The sequence below is a fragment of the Thamnophis elegans genome, chromosome 4 (genome assembly GCF_009769535.1).
Source record: "Thamnophis elegans isolate rThaEle1 chromosome 4, rThaEle1.pri, whole genome shotgun sequence".
Classification (NCBI taxonomy): Eukaryota; Metazoa; Chordata; class Lepidosauria; order Squamata; family Colubridae; genus Thamnophis; species Thamnophis elegans.
In genome coordinates, this window is record NC_045544.1 from 39,558,712 (window position 1) to 39,580,622 (window position 21,911).

A 21,911-nucleotide genomic window follows, 5' to 3' on the forward strand; every position below is an offset into this window, starting at 1 on the left:
TACTTACTCTCGCGTAAATCTTTTCTGGGGATGTTAACCTTAATAAGCATTTTAAACCTACTGGAATTGAAAAATAAAAAAGTAAAACCTTTAATATTGGCCTTTGATTTATATTTCAGTCTTTCAATTTATGTTTCAAAAACTGTCATTCTTTCATTATAAGTTCCCACCATATGTCCCAGAAAGGGGGGAGCAATGTTGCAAGAGAGTGTATATATCCAGTTGTTAAATCAGTCCATTGTGGAGGATGTTTTGAAAAACTCTGAGAACTACCACTTGTTTTTGCTAGGGGAGGGGGTGGATGAGAGAGAGCTGCTGCTTTTGTTGTGTCTGAGTAGTGGTGCACTTTTTAGTAACTCTGCAAACATCAGCATGAAAAGGATGTTCCTGTAGAGGCAATGAAGCATGAAATCCCACAGTGCCTTTACACAGTAACAACAGCCACATGAAAGAGCGACATGCAACATGTCACTATATATAATTACACAGCCTGGGGCGTGGATGAAAAAGGAACCTAGTAAGGCTTTCTTTTCTAAACTACGAGGGCACGCACCCGCACCCCTCGGCCATACGTTCCTCGCTTTGCATTCATTGCACCACGCGCGCTTTTTTCCACTTTTTACTATTTTCGCAAAACGGCCATTGTCACCTTTAATCACCTGCACGCGCCACCGGGCAAGCACGCGGGTTTCTTTCTTTCTTTTTATTCATCCACCCAAATTTCCTCATAGGAACCGTTTGCGCTCCCTGCCATCGCCTAGGTTCTTCCACGTTAGTTTCTCACTTGACGCGTTTCGCTCACCAGACTTCCCATTCGCTCCTTGAAAAATGTTAATTTTCCAGCTCTTAAGCGTCGGTATTTTAAAATTTTGTTTGAACTGCCTCACTCCCACGCGCTGTAATTTCGATTTTAACTTCCCCCCCCCCCCTTTTTGCCTGTCTTCAAGTGCCTCCAGTGCACTTCATTCGGATACGTGTGGACTTGTTTCTTTAGGCTTCCCCGCAGGGGTCCTCCCCGACAAGCGCCCCCCCCCCCATGCAAACGGGGCTGGGATGTGTTCCCTGTTACACTTTTGAAACCCCTTGCCTGTGTTGCCGCGCGCGGCCCCAGAAGTCGCGGCGAGGTCTCTCCCCGAGCGTCCGCTGCCCGAAAGACGCTGACGAGGCGCTCGTTTCGCCTCGCTGCTCGATCGTTTCCCCGGCGGAATTCGTCCGTTCAGAGTTCTTTTGAGCAACTGGGAAAGTCACTCCAAATTGGGGAAACGCACTCTATGCAAATTTCTTCTGTTGGCTCCTCGTTTCCCGAAACCCTTTTCCTTTGAGGGATATTTTAATTTGGGTTCGGTGACATAATTTTTCATTATGAAGCTTTTGAACTATTAGGACGTATTAAAAAAGCCGAAATATAGTCCCATTTGCTAAAGCTAAAATGTGAATTATAAACGGGTTTTGCAGATTATATTCGTCTTGTCTTTTCGTTGCCCATATATTTTATAGTCTTACCGACTTCATAGGCAAGGTGACAATTAGCTTATGCACATCGACCAACGGGCTTTCTTACCAAATTTGGAAATGTTAAACTTTGTGCTAGAGAAATTTGGGTGGACAAATCACAATCTGTATTATTCCATTCTATTAGATTTTTTTAAAAAAAAATCATGGTACCTATATTCTACACACACACATTCACACACGTACATAATGCATGTGTGTGTGAGAGAGAGAGATCTCACACACACTGCAAGATCCTATAGAACCTTTCAAAGCTATGGCACATTCCAAATTAAGTGCTCCAAAAGCAGTCTCTGTGTTGCATTACAGTTTAAGCTTTTCTCTGCTTCTGAGAAAGGGTGGCCTTGGGGTTTTTAAAAGAGAAGTCTTATTTTGAGATATGTGGTGATTAGAATTGTGGGGGGGGGAGTTGACCCAAATCACTCTATACAAATAAAAAAGGGACAAAGATAGGCAAACCAATCACATGTAAAGTATATGTGAATATGTGCATGTAGTGTTAATCTGTCTCGTTATTTTGTACATGTAGTGTTAATCTCTCTCGGTTTTTTGCTTTATTCTGTGCCTCCTGTATAGAAATAGATGTTCACATCCAAAAACTTGTTAGGAAGTTACCACCCAGCCCTCTCCCAGAATAAATGAAATATCCTAGGAAATATGGAAAAGGCAGAATATTTCTCTGAATGTGAAAAGGAAGAAACATGTTTTAAAAGACAGACTAGCTGCCTGCAGCTTCCTGCCCATCCCCCTTTGTCAATGAGCCATTAAAGCCTGAGCTAGTCCACTTTACATAATAAAGAGTTCTCCCCTTCAGTTCCAGAGTAATGGGATTGAGGCATGATAATATTGGCCTTTTACCCAACTCATCACATGGCATCTGATAACTCAACCAAACTTGGATTCAAAATGCATAGAGTTGCCCCTGCATGGGCCCATGGAAGTCTGACAACCAATCAGAATACAAGCTCAAGATCAAAGGCCAGAGAAGCCATAAAACCAGGGGCTCAGCTTTTCCTCCCTTTCCTTCTCTTTTCTCCACCAACATTGAAGCGTGTGGTCACCTTTTCTGTTCAGGACTCAAGCCATGTGGTCCTGTCCACCATTAAAACCATCTTTCCCAGCAGCCTCCATGTCTCCAGTGTCTTTTCTCCATTTGGAGCCGAACCCAGAAGGACATTTCTTCCAACACTTGCTAGGTATTAAGTGGTTCCTAGCTTAGTTTTCACGCCATTTTTTTTGTGGAGTTAAAAGTTTAAAAAATGCAAGCAGACGCCAACCGTCTGCGCAAAACGACTTTTTAAAAATCTGTTTGCATTTTGCAAGTCCGTGTGCACGCTTCCTCTTTGCGCGCACGGCATCCGCGAGGCAGTCAGCAGGCACACATGCTTAGGAGCGGTTCCTGCCTAAGCTGGCTGTCCCCATGCAGACCCGAAGGTGCTTCCCAGCCAGCGCCAGTCCGCCGCCCTCCCACCCTCTTCTCCCTCCCCTGTCTCCCTTGTGCGCGAGAGGCGCTCGGGGCTTTCCCACGCTTCCAAGACACCCGGGAGAGATTGGCGCTGCCACCGCTTCGGCTCATTCAGCCAATGAAGAAGGGAACAGAAGCACTTGGCAAGGAGGCCTGTCACTCACTCCTCCGCTTTCTCAATCCAGTGGTTCTCCCGGACAGAGGAGGAGTGACTTCGTGGACTGGGCGGGGCCTGGAGCTTGAGGCTGAGCTGCACCGTGGGAAAGAGCTTCAGAAATCAGTTCGATTTCTTGGCGCCGGCTTGGGGTGGGTGGGGGGTGGGGATAGGCGGGCTCAATCCAGACACTGTCCAAAAAAAGGGGAAAAAGCCTATTCACAACCTCAAGTTCTTGCTATTTACCTCCTGATTTGGAAGTTGGACTGTCTCCTTTGGCTACGATGAAGCGACCTTGCGAGGACACTACCTCAGATAGCGATATGGACGAGACTATAGACGTAGGGAGCGAAAACAATTATTCCGGGTAAGAAAAAGCCTTTTCACCCCTTTAAACATTCAGCCTCTGCTTGTTCTTTCTTTCAGCTTAAGGGGGGGGGGGGAATTTGGGAGTGCAAGAGCCTCTGGCTCAGCGTCATGGACACTGACTGTCCTGTAGGATGGGACAGGGACTATGAGCCATTCTTGTCTTCTTCCACTGGGCTGCCTTTTGCTGTGTTCTGACTTCATGGGTCCTACATTAAGATATTCACTTCTTTCTTTATACCTTGATTCTTTCACTTACGGTGCCGTGTTTCACGCCGGACTTCCAAATGTAGATGTTCACAATGACTCTGCATAAGACTTGTTTGGGCAGAGGAAGAAGAAAGGCAGGTAGCAACAGTTTTTATCATAGGCATAAGTATTAGAAAAAGAGAAAGATATGGATATTATTTTGGAGCATAGAAAAGAGAAAAAGCAATAGGAAGAGTCAACACTGCAAGGCAATGAACATCTTCAGAGGTAGCAAGGGAATGAGTAGATACTATCTGCAGGATCCTGTAGTAAAGGGCAAGGCTGCTGTTTCGTGCAGTTACTAGATGATGCCATGGATTTGAATTTATATCTTGCAAACCTTAAGTAATGTGCATTGCTGGAATTTCTACATGTCGATTTGAGAAGTGAGAGGATATATTATAAGCCACATTGCCAGAAGGTGTTTATAAAGCTGACTTATATAATGCTTCAGGTAGTCCAGATTTTTATATTCAGTTTTTAAAACACTTTGTTTTTCAGCTGCCCTTTCCATCTTTTCTGTTATGTAGTATTTATCTATAAAGGATGCAGAGGTTTGCTCCACAGTGTCCTTTGACTGACAGTAGTTAGAGTTGTATGCCTGGAAGCATTCTAGGTATATCTTCTGGAAAGGATAGGTAGTAAGAAATTTAAGAGAAAATGAAGAGATTCAGTTATTAGATGTTGAATCTCAGTCTGATTATGTTTTACTTACAAGAGGGACACTGTTTAGATAGATGGAACAAGGCACACTCCAGCTCTATCACTGCATGATGCTCTCCTGCTTGTCTAACAGTTCTTGGACTCTGAGATGTCTGTGATCCAGTGATTGAAGAAAGCACTTACTAAGGCATAGTAAGATGTGCTTACAAGAGTGCTGTCAGTCATCGTGGCATTTTAGTTGGTTATTCAGCTACAGACATTAAATTTTCACAACTTCCTAGAAAAGAAAAATGGGTCACGTTTCCTTTATTTTCTTTGAAAATAGTACAATTTAAAAAGTATTGTACTTTGTCCTGTAATGTTGTAGACCTTTTAAAATATAATTAATAAAGAATCTATGAGAACATATAATAGTAAAATTACATATAGTTGGTTATGAAATCAATTTTATTTTTCTTCAGATGGTAAGTAGTATTATTTTCAGCAGGTAGAATTTTTTTTAGTTTGTTAAGACAGTAGTGTTTTCCACTTGTAGATCATTGTCTAATATTATGTAGTGAATGCAAATTACCTTTCATAATGCACTTGAAATTAATCTTTATTGATTCCTTGCTTCAGGGCATCACAATTAATGTTAGCTAGTATAATTATATGTGCTACACAGGTTAGTAACTCACACCTGATCACAGCAAATTAGCTATGCAGATTTAACTGAACAATTAGTTTTAATTAAGTTACTTTATGAAAGTAACTTAAACCCAGTTTAGAGTAGTATTAAAAATCAGAAGGTAAATGTAAGTAGATTAAGGATCTTTGTCCTAAGGGAAAATTTAATTCAAGTCAGTATAAGTTTGAATAAAACCAAAATAGAAGCTGTACTAAATGGATAAGAGAAATAATAGGGCGTCTATTAGGGTGTGATAAAGCAAGCATATTTATCTCTAAATAGATAAATTACAAAAAGTGTACACTTTGTCCATATTATATATTTGTAATGTGTGCGTTTATTGCATCCATTTACAAACTAATTTCACATACTCATTATAATGCAGAATTTATGCTTGAACATGTGCAAATTGAAAAATAAGTTCCATAGATTTTACTGAAATGTTCAGATTTCTACATGAAGTCCTGTTCCTAACCTTTTATACCTGGATGTAATTTATGTCAAAAAATATATGCCTTGCTTTGGTTGTATATGTTGCTGTAGTTAAAATGCTCAGTAAAATATGCAGAACAGGATTCTATCTTTCTGAGGTCACAATTCCTGTACATTTTGTAATAAACATTTTTATTATTTCTGCCATATATGTGCCATTCGGAGATGAAAGGAGGCACATGGATTTTGGATTCAAGTAATTGTGTCCTAATACAAAACGCATTGTCAGCAGCAGCTTGTAGTACTCTCATGTTCAGAATTTTAATAGTAGGGTCTTTTAAGTATATGATCGTCAGTTTAATTATTATTTAATGATCTCTCCTAATCTCTGCCTGAAACAATTTTTTTAAATACACTTTGTGGCTTGCTAATTTAAAAAAAAATGGTGTGGGGGAATTGTTTAAACTTGTATTTATATTGTTTTCAGCTTGGCTTAAAGGATTCATTGAGAGGGTGGGGAGAGATTAACTCTTTGTAAGAAAAAAATGCACCAATGGGATCTAACACCTGACATACCTTTTCAACTGTTTCTTAGGCCTACTGCCAGTTCTGTGATCCGGTCAAATTCTCCAACCACAACATCTCAGATTATGGCCAGAAAAAAAAGAAGAGGGGTAAGGAATTCTCTCCAGTGTATTTGTAATGTAACATTTGCAGTTGTGTAAATATTTGCTCTTCCTATAGTTTTAATGCTTACATATCCATATGCTTTTTGTTTTTATTGAAATAGATTATAGAGAAAAGGCGCCGTGATCGTATAAATAACAGCTTATCTGAACTGAGGCGACTTGTACCAACTGCTTTTGAAAAACAAGTAAGCATAATAAATAAACAATCCTGTATGTCATTTTGTTGTGTCTTTCACAGAGCTCATGAAAGACTGGATGTGCCCGATCTAGCGGAGCAGGCATTTCAATAAAATGCCCTGTTGTGGCAAACTGATGAAAAGCAAAACTCTCCGCAAAGCTGAAAAATATTTTCATTTTTTAATTCGCTATTCCTTTGAGCAAGAATGCCTATGCTGTTTCTGTTTTTTGTTTTTGTGGGTAGATGGGGTAATTTTCTGTAGCTCTTCCTATTTTATATGATACAGTTTTAAACATGACAAGTTCTCTTCTGGATAATTTCTACAGTAGCATTGTATTTTTCCCATTAATTTGTCTAGCCCAGTTAGTATTTTAAGAGTCATTATAATTGGCTGGATTTTTAAAAAGATATAGAAAAAAATACTGATGTAATGTGTTACTCATGCTATATTTGAAATGACCCAAAACTAATATTTTAAATGGAAATTTCCCCAAAAGGTTCACATGAAAGAGGACTAGTATTCTACTTTCAGAATTGTCCCAGCAATCGAAGTAAATATTTTTTTCTGTTATGTGGGTTGCTGATTTAAAAGATACATGGCAGGACGGGAAATAAAATGTTTAACTTTGTTTTGTATAGTTTATCCTTACTTTAAAAAAGAACAACCTTAAAAATAATTAGTTTAGGGCATTTTACAAAAACTGATGCAATCTGTAGGAACTCATTTCAGCCTTTAATTTCTGAGTGCTGTATACTTTTCTTCAAAAATATAATAAGTACCCAATTAAAAATTATAATTGTTTAGAATCAAGATTCTGCTGAAGTCATAATTATCATAAGGAATGAAATAACTTCGGATTTGAAGAACAAATTTTATTCACCCCTCTGCCATCCTCTCTATTTCCCAAATAATTCAGAATTAGCCAAAAATTCTACAAGTTGAAGAGGTGAACAAACATACACCCCAGATCTATGGGTGGATCCTGAATCAGCCTAGATGGCAGGGACAATTTAAACTGCATATTAGAAAATAAAATAAAATTCTTGATAAGTTTGTGAAGAAAATAATGATTTCTTAAGTATGGTAACTTTCAATAATAGGTTAGGAGGTTTGGGGTACATCGTCCAATTCTGGTTATGTCTGAAACCTCATAAAATAGAGGATTCAATAAATCAGCAGCTTCAACTCTTTATAATTCTATCACTAGACAATTTATAACATAAATGTCTGTGAAAGTTTTGGAATACATGTTTAATGATAGATTTTCTGCCTTTGCCCACCAAAAAGAAATGCTATATCATACCTAGTGATCAACATGCATGCAATCAACATGTGATCCACATGTTCCAAAGCGATCTTCTAACTACAAAAAATATATATTTTAAGGCTTACTTCTCATTATTGTGCAGGTGTTTCATTCATTATGCTGAGTAGGGATTATAGACTTGTATTCTGAGATATTTAGAAGGTAGTAGGTTAGGGACAGATATTTTAAGAAATGTATGCCTTACACTTTAAAGCTGCAAATGTATCTAGGAACATATAAACTACCATTAGAAATATTTGCATTTCAGTTCAGAACACTTACTATAAATTATTTCACTTAGTGAGTAAACTTGAATTTAACATTGTAAGTAACTTCATATCAATAAGATCTTACATCCTGCTTTTAGGATTTTCAGTTCAGCTACGTATTCAATATACTCCACTCAATTTCACCACAACTTTTGCTTCCTAATTTTCTTTAGCAAGTAGCTTTTAACATTTCGTTTCCTATATGCATCCTTTGAATTCATTGTTCTAGGGCAATTACATTTTCTTTTATATCAGTGTTTATATCTATTTTTGATGTACTTCTAGAAAAGTCACAACCATGGTGGGACCTCCACATTATTTTTCCAGTTGATCCCATTTTAGTTCAGTTACTCTTGGCATTTATCACCTCACTTTGTAAAGGAAGTGATGCCCCATTAAGAAAGCTGTATCATTAAAAATACAATAAATATTGTGGCTTAGGCCTCAGACCACTTTCTTTCTCTGTTCTTCGACTCAAATAGAAAGGGATGGCTTATTTTAGAGAAATAGGTTAGAGAACAGATTGTACAAAGAATGTAGATATGAATTAATAAACTAATTATAGCGTAATGTAAAAAAATTCATAACAAATAAGTTAAACTTCTTTCCTGGTGGCCACACTTTATCTTGAGCAGCTTTGGAGGTGTTTTTGGCCAGTCAAAGAAACCAGGACAAGAGCCAACAGTTATTAATTGCAATACATTATTTACTTTTAGAAAATCACAAACATTGTAAAACAAGGCTTTCCGAGACATTGGAAAGTACTCAGGAACAAGTAATTATAATTCCTCACTATATGAAAAATATTAATATTTAGACGACGACAAAATGTAATTCGAGGAATATAGAATAAACTAAATTTTAGAAAACAATTTAAATACCAGCACGTATGTGTGCATATGCACATACTTTATAACAGTAACATTTAATGTAAATAAGATCCTTTTGAAATCAATTTTTAAATGACCCAAAGCCATATCCTTCTAGCTGCTTTATCTTGATCTAAAATGGCTGTTATTAATTATTTTAATCGTATTGCTATGGAAAGTTGATGTAATGTTATCCAAAGAAATGTTGCATGTCTACTCTGTACTGGGGGTATTACTTGAATATTCATGTGCAAGTTTGTATGATTTCTAGTTACATTTGGAAGACAAAGTTACTAGTTTAACTCAAACTTTATGAAATTATGCAATAAAATGAGACAACAAAAGATACTGGATAGTTAACAGAAAGAAGGAACTTTAAATGGCATCATCACTAACAAGAACGAGTTATTTAGAACCAGTTTCTTAACTAATGGTACTAAATTATTATTAATATCCAAAACACGTTAGATTAGGAGGTTGTTCAGTTATTGGTATATTTAAACAAGGAGAAAAGGATCATCTTAAAGACTTTTCCCAACTTGCACATGACCTCGAGAAAAATATGCCAAGACACTATGTTTCTTTGCTTGTGTTCCCAAGATGTCCCATCATTTTATCCTATGAATGAGATTAATTGTGTTCCAGTGCTTCAGGTGTGTTTCCCGCTTTATTCCAACCCTAAGGTATATGGTATACCTAAGGTATATGATAGCCCATAGTATATAAAACCAGTCTTGTGATTTGTTATCCATGATGACTGAATAATTTATTCGGGAATAGGGATGTCAATTTTCACACGGGTGTACTTTACTGCTGGCTCAGGGACAGATGAATAGCACTTCATAGCAGCATTAGGGAAAAGCCCAAATATTATTTCTAAGACACCAATTTATATATACACACATACATACATACATGTGTGTGTGTGTGTGTTTTTGTAGATTTTCACGGGTGTAGGTATGCTGGTCTTGTTGTATTTGGGTCTTTTCCTATGTAAGATTGAGATTGTCTTAACGCAACGTTTTGGCGAGGTCTTACTCGCCATCTTCAGAGTGGTGTTTTCGGCTCAAAGCGTGGTCAGAGCTGCCATCTTTCTATAAATTTTGGTGGGGGTGGGGGGTGAAGGCTTTGTTTCAGTAAGTGGATTGATTGGCTGTGTGGTTGTATCATGATTGGTAGATTGGTGCTGATTGGTGCTGGCTGTGTGTCCATTGTTTTTTGTTGTAATGGCCTGGGTGGTGGGTGGGGCTTGTTTGTTGACTAGGGCTGGTTTCCAGATATCTGGTAGGCGGGAGGTATTGTCATGTTTGGTATCGTCTGGTATGCAGGAGGTGTCACATTTATTCATGTTATCAACGATGCCTCCTGCCTACCAGACATCTGGAAACCAGCCTAGTCAACAAACGAGCCCCACCCACTACCCAGGCCGTTACAACACAAAACAACAATGGACACACAGCCAGCACCAACCTGCCAATCATGATACAACCACACAGCCAATCAATTCACTTACTGAAACAAAGCCAACACTCCACACACCCCCACTAAGATTTATAGAAAGATGGCAGCTCCGACTACGCTTTGAGCCGAAAGCACCAGCCTGAAAATGGCGAGTGAGACCTCGCCGAAACGTTGCCAAGACAATGTTAATCTGCCATTGCTCTTTCTCCCAGGGACAGTTGGCTAATATGGAAACAGGTTAACCAGAACTTTTAACTGATTCTCCGCCCAAAAGGAAAACAAGATTAGGCTAGAACTAAAACATGGCATTTCACCATACTATAGATTCATATGAATAGTGTTCCAATATTTGCACATACATTTTTTAAAATGACAATAAATGGCTTTGGTTTTGCCTTTCATGGAGCTGAAGATAATCATAGCTGATAGTTGGGCCCTATTTGGTATGAAGTTCTCCTGCAGCTGAAAAGATTGCCATTGTTTATGGCAGTTTCCATTTGTTTCATTTGGTCATATAAAGAATTTATAGTGGATTTTGCAAATGTTTTCAGTAGGGTTGTATGCTGAGTCTGATATTGAGCTATATAGCTCAACTCTCTATATTATCATTGTCTATGCTTTTTCATGCTCCATAGAAGCACATGCATTATATATGTCACGTTATGCAGCATGATATATAGTGCTTGTGTGTAACAATAAAGTCTGGACTACAGATGCTCAGTAGAAGAATTAAACCGAGAATGCTCTAATGGTTGGGAAAATTGAAACCATAAGATGCAGCTCAAAAGGGAGGAGACCAAATCAAAGTACAGAGTACTTTTAAGCCTTTATTGTTTGTGCCTCTTATCTCAAAGGGATCTGCCAAATTAGAAAAAGCAGAAATCCTGCAAATGACAGTGGATCATTTGAAGATGCTCCAGGCGACAGGCGGGAAAGGTAAGGAACTGATTTTCTAATGTGAGCAGGGGAAACCTTTGCAAACACCTCTGGCAGTTCTAGATTAAAGGAGTAGAAATTGGTGCTCAAGGCAGGGTTGAACTCATGGGAAAGAACTACTGGGACAAAAGGAGCACTTGACCCTGAGCTTGTGTTGGCTTTCATAACACTGTGGGAGAGTAAAGATTCCATTCAGAGACAGTCCAGTCAGAGATCTGTTTGGGGTTTCCAAAGAGCACAGCAATCGGCACAAGAGAGACAAAACAAATACCCCAAACATAAACAAAGAGGGCTGCGGCCACTATTGTGAGGTATGAAACAAAACCAAATTTAAAATTCATTATGCAGTTGCTATACCACGGGAAGTGGATCCAGAGGAAACTTTCCGTATTGTTTATGCATTGCCCTTTGTTCTAGAAAGAATGTTTTCCATGAAAAATTAGACTGTGCCGTTCATAACCAGAACAACATCTAAGTTTGCATCTTCTGGGTGTGGGTTAGCTAAAGAGGAAACTCTATATTACTGGGGAAAGGGGGGGAAAAGATCCACCGTAGGTGCTGACTTTTTTGTGGCTGACACGTTTCTCTTGTGGAATTGGGAATGTAGTACATACAGAATGTGGCTTTATGTAGATTTAGAGAACAGTTTTGAAATGTTTTAAACACTCAAAAAATTAAATATGTGAGGTGCTTTGAACACTAATAATAATAATAATAATAATAATAATAATAATAATAATAATAATAATAATAATAATAATATGATGATGATGATGATGATTTGTGGATTAGGGCTTTATCAGAGTCTTAATTATTTAGCAGTAGTTTTTAGCTTTGATTGCGCAGTTATATCTCTCTATCCCATAATCCTGTCTTGTTTTTCATAAGGGTTCATCAAGCCTTATGAAGATTGGGGGGGGGGGGACTAATACGTATAAAGGAGATATGCTTCTGCAATTCTTTTGATAATTTGCACAAAGGCAGTGTAGAGAATGCATCATTTCTGTGCAATGTTTACCGTATTTCTAAAACTGGATATTTTCGAGATAATTATATTTTCTTGTGTAGATTGTCTGTAAAGGGGATTTATGAATTTCATCAGTCTTAGCAGCAGTCATTTTATCAGGAATTATTTTCTAGAAAATATGACTACTCCTCAGCTCATTCATGTGATTTCTATTCTTGCTAACATACCGTATTTTTCAGAGTATAAGACGCACCTTTTTTCCTCAAAAAAGAGGCTGAAAATCTGGGTGCATCTTACACATCGAATACAGCATTTTTTGCCTCCCGAAGCCCTGTCCCTTCACCAAAATGGCCGTGCATACACTTATGGAGGCTTTCAGAGAGCTCCTGGGGGCTGGGGATGGAATAAATGAGCAAAAAACGGGTTTTGCCCTCCCAGCCCCCAACAGCACTGTATAAGCCTCCATAAGGCTATGCATGAATTTTTTTGACAAAAAAACAGGCCATTTTTGCTCATTTTTGGCTCCCCCCCCGGAGCACTCTGCAAGCCGCCCCCCCCAAGGCTATTCATACCTTTTTTTGGGAAGTTTGCAGAGTGCAAAAACTTTTTTTTTCCTTTTGGAAAACTCTTTAACTGATTGATAAGAATTACATTGATCAAGTGCTGTGCCAGCAGAAACAAAGTCATCGGTGCTGCAGATTGTCAGTGATTTCTTTCTCCAGCACATGGATAAATACACCTGGAAACATCTACCTAGCTTCTCTCTCTCTCTCTTTCTCTCTCTCTCTCTCTCTCTCTCCTTCCTTCCTACCTAACTACTGTCTCTCTCTCTCTCTCCCTACCTACCTACTGTATTTATCTCTCTCTCTCTCTCTCTCTCTCTCTATCCCTCTACTTACCTCCTTTTTTTAAAATTTGTCTCTTCAAACCTTAATTTGCCTCTTCAAAACCTGGGTCTTATACTCCGGTGCGTCGTATACTCCGAAAAATATGGTAAATAGTTGCAAAGAGTTGTATTACTAGTTTCCATTTGCCATTTATTGGGCTCTTTTTCCCATATTGGAAAAGAATAGCACGTGGTATATATATTTGAAATTCCATTGTTCTAACTTCTGAGCAAGCTGTGTGTTTAGGGTATAAAACCAGAAGGATTAGAAAACAAGAAATGGAGGTGCTACCTAAATACATAAAAGTAAGACGTTGGTTTTTTTAATTTATTTTTCTTTAGTATTTCTGGAAGAGAACTTAAAGCTATGATTGTGTAGGTAAGGATCTATGATCCTCTACACTATGTATCCTCTTGAATTAAGTAAACTTAATACATAGCTTAGTCCTCATGATAGTACATTGATTGCTGCTTTACATAAAGCAGCAATCAATAAAGCATAGTGACTAGGCCTATGTTAGTGATTTGGAACATAGCAATTAGTATACAAAAATAGTAGAGTTTGACAAAGAAAGACAATTTAATTCATTTTCAGGAGTTTATGTTTTGTTTAAAAAAAGCTATTGAGAATTGTTTAAGTCCTATTCTTTTAATAGGAGGAATGTGTACACATTTTTCAGAATTACTTTTTGGGAGGAAACTAGTTTTAGATCTACCTCTCATTTTTATTGCTTTAAATAACAATACTACTTTGCTTGATTTTTTTAAAAATGAGAATATTTTTAAACAAGTAAAAGATAAACAAGAAAATAGAAAATGAAATTAAGGGGTGACTGCCTCAACATGCTGTGGTATCAAATTCTAAAGCTATGAAAATGGTCACCAATACTGGGTGTACAACAGTATTTCCTCACAATTGCATAAGCAAAGAAATAATACATTATGTGACATTCAGTTGAATACAATTAAAGATCTCATATAACATGTGAATGTCTTTTAGATGGCAGTAATAAGGATTGCAAAAATTGTATTATTTAATAGTAATTTGCTTTAGATTCAGTGTAAACATTTAATGCAAGTCCAACTACAGCAAGTAGAACATATTTAAAAAAACGCTGGTATTTTCTATTATGCTTTTCTAGAGGAATGTTCACTAAAGGAAGAAGAATAGTCAGACCTGACTATTGAGGTCTAGAGTTTATGAAGAAGCAATCACTACAGAGGAAAGCTCCTTGGCAGTAAAAAGTCTATTACCTCGAGTGATGGTGCCGTTTGCTCTGTATTTGTTGCTGCTGCTGTTGTTATTAATTATGGTTGGTGACACAATCAGCCAGCGTTTTAAATTGGATTTGGCATTTTTATCCAACTATTGAGTCCTTCCCAAGGACCTGGGATAGGCAGATGTTTGTAAGTGTTAGATATTGTTGAAGGATATTAGCTGTTCCAAGTGAAGCTGCCTTTTGTAGTTAACTGACATTGATGTCGTCAGTGTTGATGGTGGTTCAAGTGGTGTTCTAGTTGTATTGGAACCACACCCATTATTCTTGGCACCATTTTTGCTTTCTTTTGCCGTACTCATTCTACTACTGTTCGTAGGTTTTCATATTTTGTGATGATCTCCAGTTCTTTCTCTTCCGTTCTGCAGTCTCTAGCGATTGCTGCTTCCGCTATTATGATGTTTTTGTTACTAATATTATTACAGGTGGTTCTCCAGTTATGACCACAATTGAGCCCAAAATTTCGGCTGTTAAATGAGGCATTTGCTAAGTGAATTTTGTCTTGGTACAGTTGTTAAGTGAACCACTGCAATTGTTAAGTTAGTGACTCTGTTGTTAAGTGAATCTGGCTTCTCCATTCATTTCACTCGTCAGAAGGTCACAAAGGGTGAATAACATGACCCGGGATACTGCAGCTGTCATAAATATGAGCCAGTTGCCAAGTCTCTGATTTTTTATTGCGTGACAATGGGGATGCTACGATGGCTGTAATTGTGAAAAATGATAATACAGTGTCATTTTCAGTGTCGTCGTAACTTTGAATGGTCATTCAGTAAACTTTTGTATGTCTACCTGATTCTTATATCCCAATGTTCCTTCAAGAGCACAAGTTACCATGTAGCACTCTTCTCTTTTTCCTAAAAGGAACCATCCTGTAATTCATCCAGTAGACTTTCAGGGCTATGGGTGAACGTGAATCTATGTCATTTTAGTCTTGGTCCAGCACTTTAACCAGTACAGCTCAATCCCTTCTAAATAGCCCAATGACTTGAGTACTACTGTATATCTGAACTACAACTGAATAAGCATGGAGGCTTTGTATTTATTGCCTTTATGCTTACTTTATTTACGGATTAGATTTATACTCTCCCCATTTCACTGCAATTCAGGATGTTCTACCTTTTGTCTGAGTACCCAAGACAGCATAGTGGGGATCTCTCCTCATTTTATTTTAGAATTTAGAATAACTTTACTATTGTCACTTTGAATGTACACTAATCGGCATACATTAAAATGAAATTTCATTGCATACAGGTCTCAAAGGGTCTACCTCCAATATACTGTATATTACATAAATATGACAAAATAAATACATACATACATACATGCATGCATGCAAAATTATGCATGTATTTTTTCAATAGCCCTGTGAATATAAGGATTAGGATTTTGCAGCCAAACTTTCAAATACAGGTAGTTCTTGGCTTATACCAGCTCATTTAGTGGCACTGAAAAAATAACTTATGATCATTTTTACACTTATGACCATTGCTGAATCCCCATGGTCACGTAATCAAAATTCAAATCCTTGGCAATTAACTCATATTTATGATGGTTGCACTGTCCCAGGGTTGTGTTATCACCTTTTCCAACCTTCTGATAAGTAGAGTCAATGAGGAAGCCAGATTCATTTAACCTTGCTATTAATTTAACAGCTGCAGTGATTCACTTAACAAATGTGGCAAGAAAAATCGTAAAATGAGACAAAACTCACCTAACAAATTTCTCACTTAGTAACATAAATTTTGGGCTCAATTGTCAAGTAAGTCAAGGACTATCTTTACTCGATTTACGGTAATAGTGTTCGTATGAATTCGATGCAGACTTGGGCTTTTATCAGTCACAGGGTCAAAATCATCATAATAGAAGTACAATTTTAAATAAACCAAAGAAAGTTTTTTTAAAAAAAGATTTCTTCCTGAGATGACAACTTTACCAAGTTAATTTACATGCCATCTTCACTAACCTATTTCAAAACTAAAATATGTATTCCAGGCTGTGCTTTACAAGAAAGACCAAAGGAAGCATTTGATAATTAAGTTTATTTTTCCTCTGTGTTCCAGGTTATTTTGATGCTCATGCTCTGGCCATGGATTTCATTAGCATTGGGTTTCGAGAATGTTTAACCGAAGTTGCAAGATACCTGAGTTCTGTGGAAGGTCTGGACACGGCAGACCCTCTTCGAGTCCGACTAGTCTCCCATCTCAGCTCGTGTGCTTCTCAGAGGGAAGCCGCTGCCATGACCTCGTCCATGGCACACCATCACCATCCTCTGCACCCTCATCATTGGGCAGCTGCTTTCCATCATCTCCCTACAGCTTTGTTGCAGCAGAATGGATTACATCCCTCTGACGTCTCCCCCTGCAGACTCTCCACTGCCTCAGAGGTGCCTTCCCACGGCTCAGCTCTTCTCACCGCCACTTTTGCCCATGCTGATTCTACCCTCCGAGTGCCCTCGGCGGGCAGTGTCGCTCCTTGCGTCCCACCACTTTCTACCTCTCTGCTCTCGCTTTCTGCTACTGTGCATGCTGCGGCAGCGGCAGCAGCTCAGAGTTTCCCTCTGTCTTTCGCTGGAGCATTCCCAATGCTTCCCCCGAGTGCAGCAGCGGCAGCAGCAGTGGCAGCTGCCACAGCCATTAGCCCCCCTTTATCTGTTTCGGCAACTGCTAACTCTCAGCAACCCGGTAGTAATGGAAACACTAAACCCTACCGACCTTGGGGTACTGAAGTTGGAGCTTTCTAGATTTTCCTGACTTCTGCAGTTAGAACAGAAAGCTCTTGCACAAAGCTTAGGTGATGAACAGCTCAAGGAGTCGGACGGATGCTGAAGGCACAGAAGAGAAAGAATGAGCAAATCTCCCATAAGAATCGTCAGAATGGAGGTGTTTTCTACTTCGTTTGAATCAGACCTCATACTGGATGACAGTGGTCTTCAAATGATACCCTGTGTCGCCATTAATGCTCTTGCTATGCATTTTTATTTGCCAGGGAAGTGGTGGATTATTGCTCACAAAATCTTCCTGAAAAACAAACTCTGTCCTAAATGCTTAAGTGCCTGCCCTGTTCTGAATAGGCAATGTGTTTATGTGTGTTTTTTTGATTTTTTTTTTCCTCTAAGGCTAAACCACCAGGCAAGCATGAAAATGATGCTGGAGAGGAAACAATAGAATTTGGAATTGGATAATAAGATCCAGAATAGGGATACAATTTCCAAATAAATATTTCTGCACACAGTAAGGTGGCAGTCCTTTAACATCAGTGGGATCCCACCAAACTAACTATGCGGAGTTGAATTTTAAGAATAACAAGGTTGCTGAGATTGTATATACTTAATCTCATCTAGTTTACCTTCATTGTGCAGTTCTATCAAATGTCTTCAATGTAATCTTGATAAAAGCACTAAATGTTCAGCGTGGTTTAAGAAATTACAAGCTTCCTGGCACTTTCTGTAAAACCATTTGTGTCAAATTATACCTAAGTGTGCATAACTTGACCACCAGTTATATACTGATGCATTTTGGATAAAGTCACAGCTGATATGTCTGGTTCATTTTTTGCAAGCTGGGAAACAGCTTCCTTTAGATTAGAGTCCCTTTTTTTCATCGCAGAAAGAGGTATGATTAAATAGCTACAATACTTTACCCTTCGGCCATTTTCTTTTCTTCCATTCAGTCATATATGATTGAAAACTGGCTTTCATTAGAGCTCAATTTGGCTCTCTTTGGCCATACCGTACCTGAAAAATTAGGGCAATTGTATTCCAGGAGATCTGGAAGGAACTAGACTGCTAAAGGCTGAGTTGTAGTAGCAACAACTGGAACTTTGGGGTTAGTTTCGGTTGCTGCCATTTGGTTTCCTTTTTTTCTTTCCTTTTTTTTTGTACGGGTTCAGTTCCCAACCCAGAAAATGTAAGTTATATTTTTTTTAACTACCCATACAAGCAGTACTATAAAAAGGTTTTGCTTTGTTGTTATTATTATTACAGCAACATGAAATAATACAAGTATTTTTATTCATTGACTCAAGAGCTAGAGTTAATGATGGGGAGGGCAAGTTAAATGAAAGCACAGCATGTATTATGCACTTCATTTCTCTGCTGTGTGGAGAAAGCAATAAACAGAATGTTAAACATTATACAAATGTACTTTTAAAATATTTGTTTTAAAAATACTGTTCCTAGTTGGAGGAGGGGCAAATTGTTCATTATTTTGGTAACCCTTTTTTCTATGCAAAAGTTTTTATGTATCACTTATTAAATGAGGTCTTTTTTTGACTGAGTTCCAGATATTGTCTTGATGTGATCAGTGAAAGGGAAGAAATTGAATGTGTTAAAAGTTAATGCAAGTCCAGATGGTAGTAGCTTCCTGGAGAAGTTGCATTGTGTTACACAACTAAAAGTGCACACAGTCTCACTTAAGATTCTATTAAATTTAGTTTCTTATATGTGTGGTGAAATTATGCTAAATAAGTGATAAGCACACAATCACCCATTGCATGTTTGCTAAGTTGTTGATGTAAGTGGAAACTACAATTATCATAACCTGGAACGGGAAAGTCATAATGTTAGGCTGCAACTTTTGTTCCTATATTAGTCTATCCCAAAGCTGTTTTTTTCCTCTTCTGAAAAAAAGCTGCTGCCATTAATAACAGTAGCTTTCTTCTTGGGTGAAATAGCAGCTGCATGGAGATTGATCTGTATTAAGGATGATTTGATCCAGTTTTCCTCTACTACATAATCCCATATCCTTATCTTCACTCCAGGGCTGCCCTGACAAAGAGGACATTTTGCTTCTCATTCAATAAGCTTCCTCAGTTGTGACTGGATGGGGGCGGGGGTTGTTGGAAGTATACGTTCTGATAGGATGGTGAGGCGGGAATAGAAGGATTGTGCTTCTTTCCAGAATTTTTCAATATGCTTTGATTTCTAGATCAGTGGTTCTCAACCTGTGGGTCGTGACCCCTTTGGGGTCGAACGACCCCTTCACAGGGGTCGCCTAAGATCATTGGAAAACACATTTTTGAAAAAATATGGAAAACATAAAATAATTTTATGGTTGGGGGTCACCACAATATGAGGAACTGTATTAAAGGGTCGCGGCATTAAGAAGGTTGAGACCCACTGCTTTAGATCAAGGGTGTCAAACTCAGATCGTCATGGCAGTGGCACATGACGTATCAGGACGTTTCCCCCCCCTTTCGCTAAACGGGGCATGGATGTGGCCAGCACATGACACATCCGGCCTGTGGGCCAGGGGTTTGACAGCCCTGTTGCTGAATTTTAGATTCCAGAATAGTTTATGATTAGTCATGCAGGTTAGATTGTTGGAAATTGTTCTGGAACATAAGAGGGATTACAGTTTTCTACTCTAGATACAGAAAACCACTTACCTATTAGGAAGAATATTCTGGCCAGAAAGAGCCAGGCATTATTTTTAAACACTGGGAAAGGGAACAGATTATGGCTTCTGGATTTTTTCTTCTACATCTTCCCCTACAATTACCAGAAGTAGTCTGCATTTTGTTCTGTGTAACAAAATATCAAAAATGGGTTTTTTTTATTTTTGAAAAGGCAAGTAGACTTTTTTTCCCCCAAGGAAGAAGATGCTTCATTTCCTATCCTGGAAGCTTCATCATTTGTATCGGAGATGGGAGGACAGTTATTGACAGTTGAGTTTAGTTGGGGTGTGTTGGGGAAATGATTCTGACCGGATGTGGGGGGACGGAAATATTTTGTTTCCTATGCAGTCAACTGGTCTTCACACTCTGACAGTAGTTGAAGTTACTTGAGATTTTATCCATGACCAGGATAGGAAGCGAAATGTTATCTTATTTCTCAAAAACTCAGTCCCGTTGCCTTTTCAAAAATAAAAACCACTTTTGATGTAACAATGACCTGGATGACAGAATCTTCATAGACATTTATGTAACAATGTTTTACGTGTGCACACATATTTGGAACAACTTACTTCCAGAAGTTGTAAGTGCTCCAACACTGGAAGTTTTTAAGAAGAGATTAAATAACCATTTGTCTGAAGTGATGTAGGGTTTCTCGCCTAAGCAGGGGGTTGGAATAGAAGACCCCCAAGGTCCCTTCCAACTCTGTTATTCCATTCTATATACGTGCACCTTCTCAAGGACTATTTGAAGGATGTTACATCCATGTTTGAATCTGTTGTTGTGCACTAGAAAGTGCAGAGCAGGCTGCCTGTGTTACATGACCAGCAAAGAAGAGGGAAAATGATTGAGAAAGGAGGAATTGGCAATATTCTGAGCAGCTGCCCAATTCACTCTTCCATAGGGAAGCACTGGAATTCAATCTTTCTTTTGTCTTTTCCCACCAAACTTGTTTCTTGATTATTTTGGCAGTTATTGTGCTGGTGAATGGATGGACAGAATCCAAACCATAAATACAATATCTTCTCAATAAATCATTTTCTAACATACCAATGTTAGGAAAGGCATGGAGAACATGATTTCTGGAATTCTTTCAATCCTTTCATGAGATGTGACCATACAAGAAGTCTGTATTTTCTCCTGTGAAATGCAGTAATGTATTGTGTCTCTGTCAGTGTTTGTGTGCATAGGGAAACACACAGCTGCATATGCTCCATTCTGAATCAGGGAACAAATTCAAGATTGCCTCCTCTCAGGATGCATCTGATCTGATTTGGATCATTTTCAAACTTAATCCTCTTAATCATTTTTTCACTTAGGCCAAATTCTGCTCCTATTGTGTTCAATTTTCAAAGTTTGATCCGGCTACAGGCAAACAATTCTGGGCCTGCTGACATAGTTTTCTCCCTGATGTCTGCTGGGTTTTAACAAATGAAGTAATAACCAATGTTAATTATTCTTAGGACTTGTAGATAAATTATCCTATGCCAGCAAGAATTCAGTATGTGTGTATATTGATAAGAAAATCATGAAAGTTTGGCGTGCATGATGGGGCTAGAACTTTCTCTGCTGTGCTCCCAAATTAAACAACAACAGATTTATTCCTCTTCTACAAAACAAGGCTGGTTCTGCTGTTCTGTTACTTCTTTTATTTCTCTTAAACATCCCCAAAACCAGATCATGACGTTCTGGAACAGAGATGGCCAAGGTAATTAGAAATTTGGCTAGCACTCAAAGCCATTAGACTAGAGAAGGTGAATTGATCATCACCACAAGATTGTACTAATCAACTGTAAAAGAAAAAAGTGTTTCTTCTGTTCAGTAAATGCTGCATAGAAATCAGAAGCTAAAAATGTGTGCAAGCTTGTTAGATCTATATATTTTATTTATTTTTACAACAGTTATATTATTGTTGAAGCATAAAGTAAAAACAATTTTTTAAACGTCTGTCTTTAAAAAAAATTCAAAAAACCCATAGCTGCAGGCTGCAGCAGACATGAAGGAAAAATATATTTGTCTACTCCAATTAACATGACCTTTAAATATTTCTGTATTGCTTGCCAAGGTCTGGTCAACCATACATGGATGCCTGATCCTAGTAAATCACTATTCACCCACAATGTGCTTTTCTGAGAATATAAGGATTATGACACTCATTACTGGCCACTGA

The 21,911-nt window shown here is 38.2% G+C and overlaps 1 protein-coding gene across 1 annotated transcript; it reads left to right on the top strand.

Moving 5' to 3' along the window:
- The first annotated feature begins 3,315 nt into the window (after nucleotides 1–3,315).
- Nucleotides 3,316–18,788, top strand: HEY2 (hes related family bHLH transcription factor with YRPW motif 2). Its single transcript, XM_032214958.1, has 5 exons — nucleotides 3,316–3,498; nucleotides 6,104–6,182; nucleotides 6,299–6,382; nucleotides 11,136–11,217; nucleotides 16,411–18,788. The coding sequence occupies exons 1-5, from the start codon at nucleotides 3,416–3,418 to the stop codon at nucleotides 17,088–17,090; spliced, it is 1,008 nt and encodes a 335-aa protein (XP_032070849.1). The 5' UTR covers nucleotides 3,316–3,415; the 3' UTR covers nucleotides 17,091–18,788.
- Nucleotides 18,789–21,911: the final 3,123 nt, after the last annotated feature.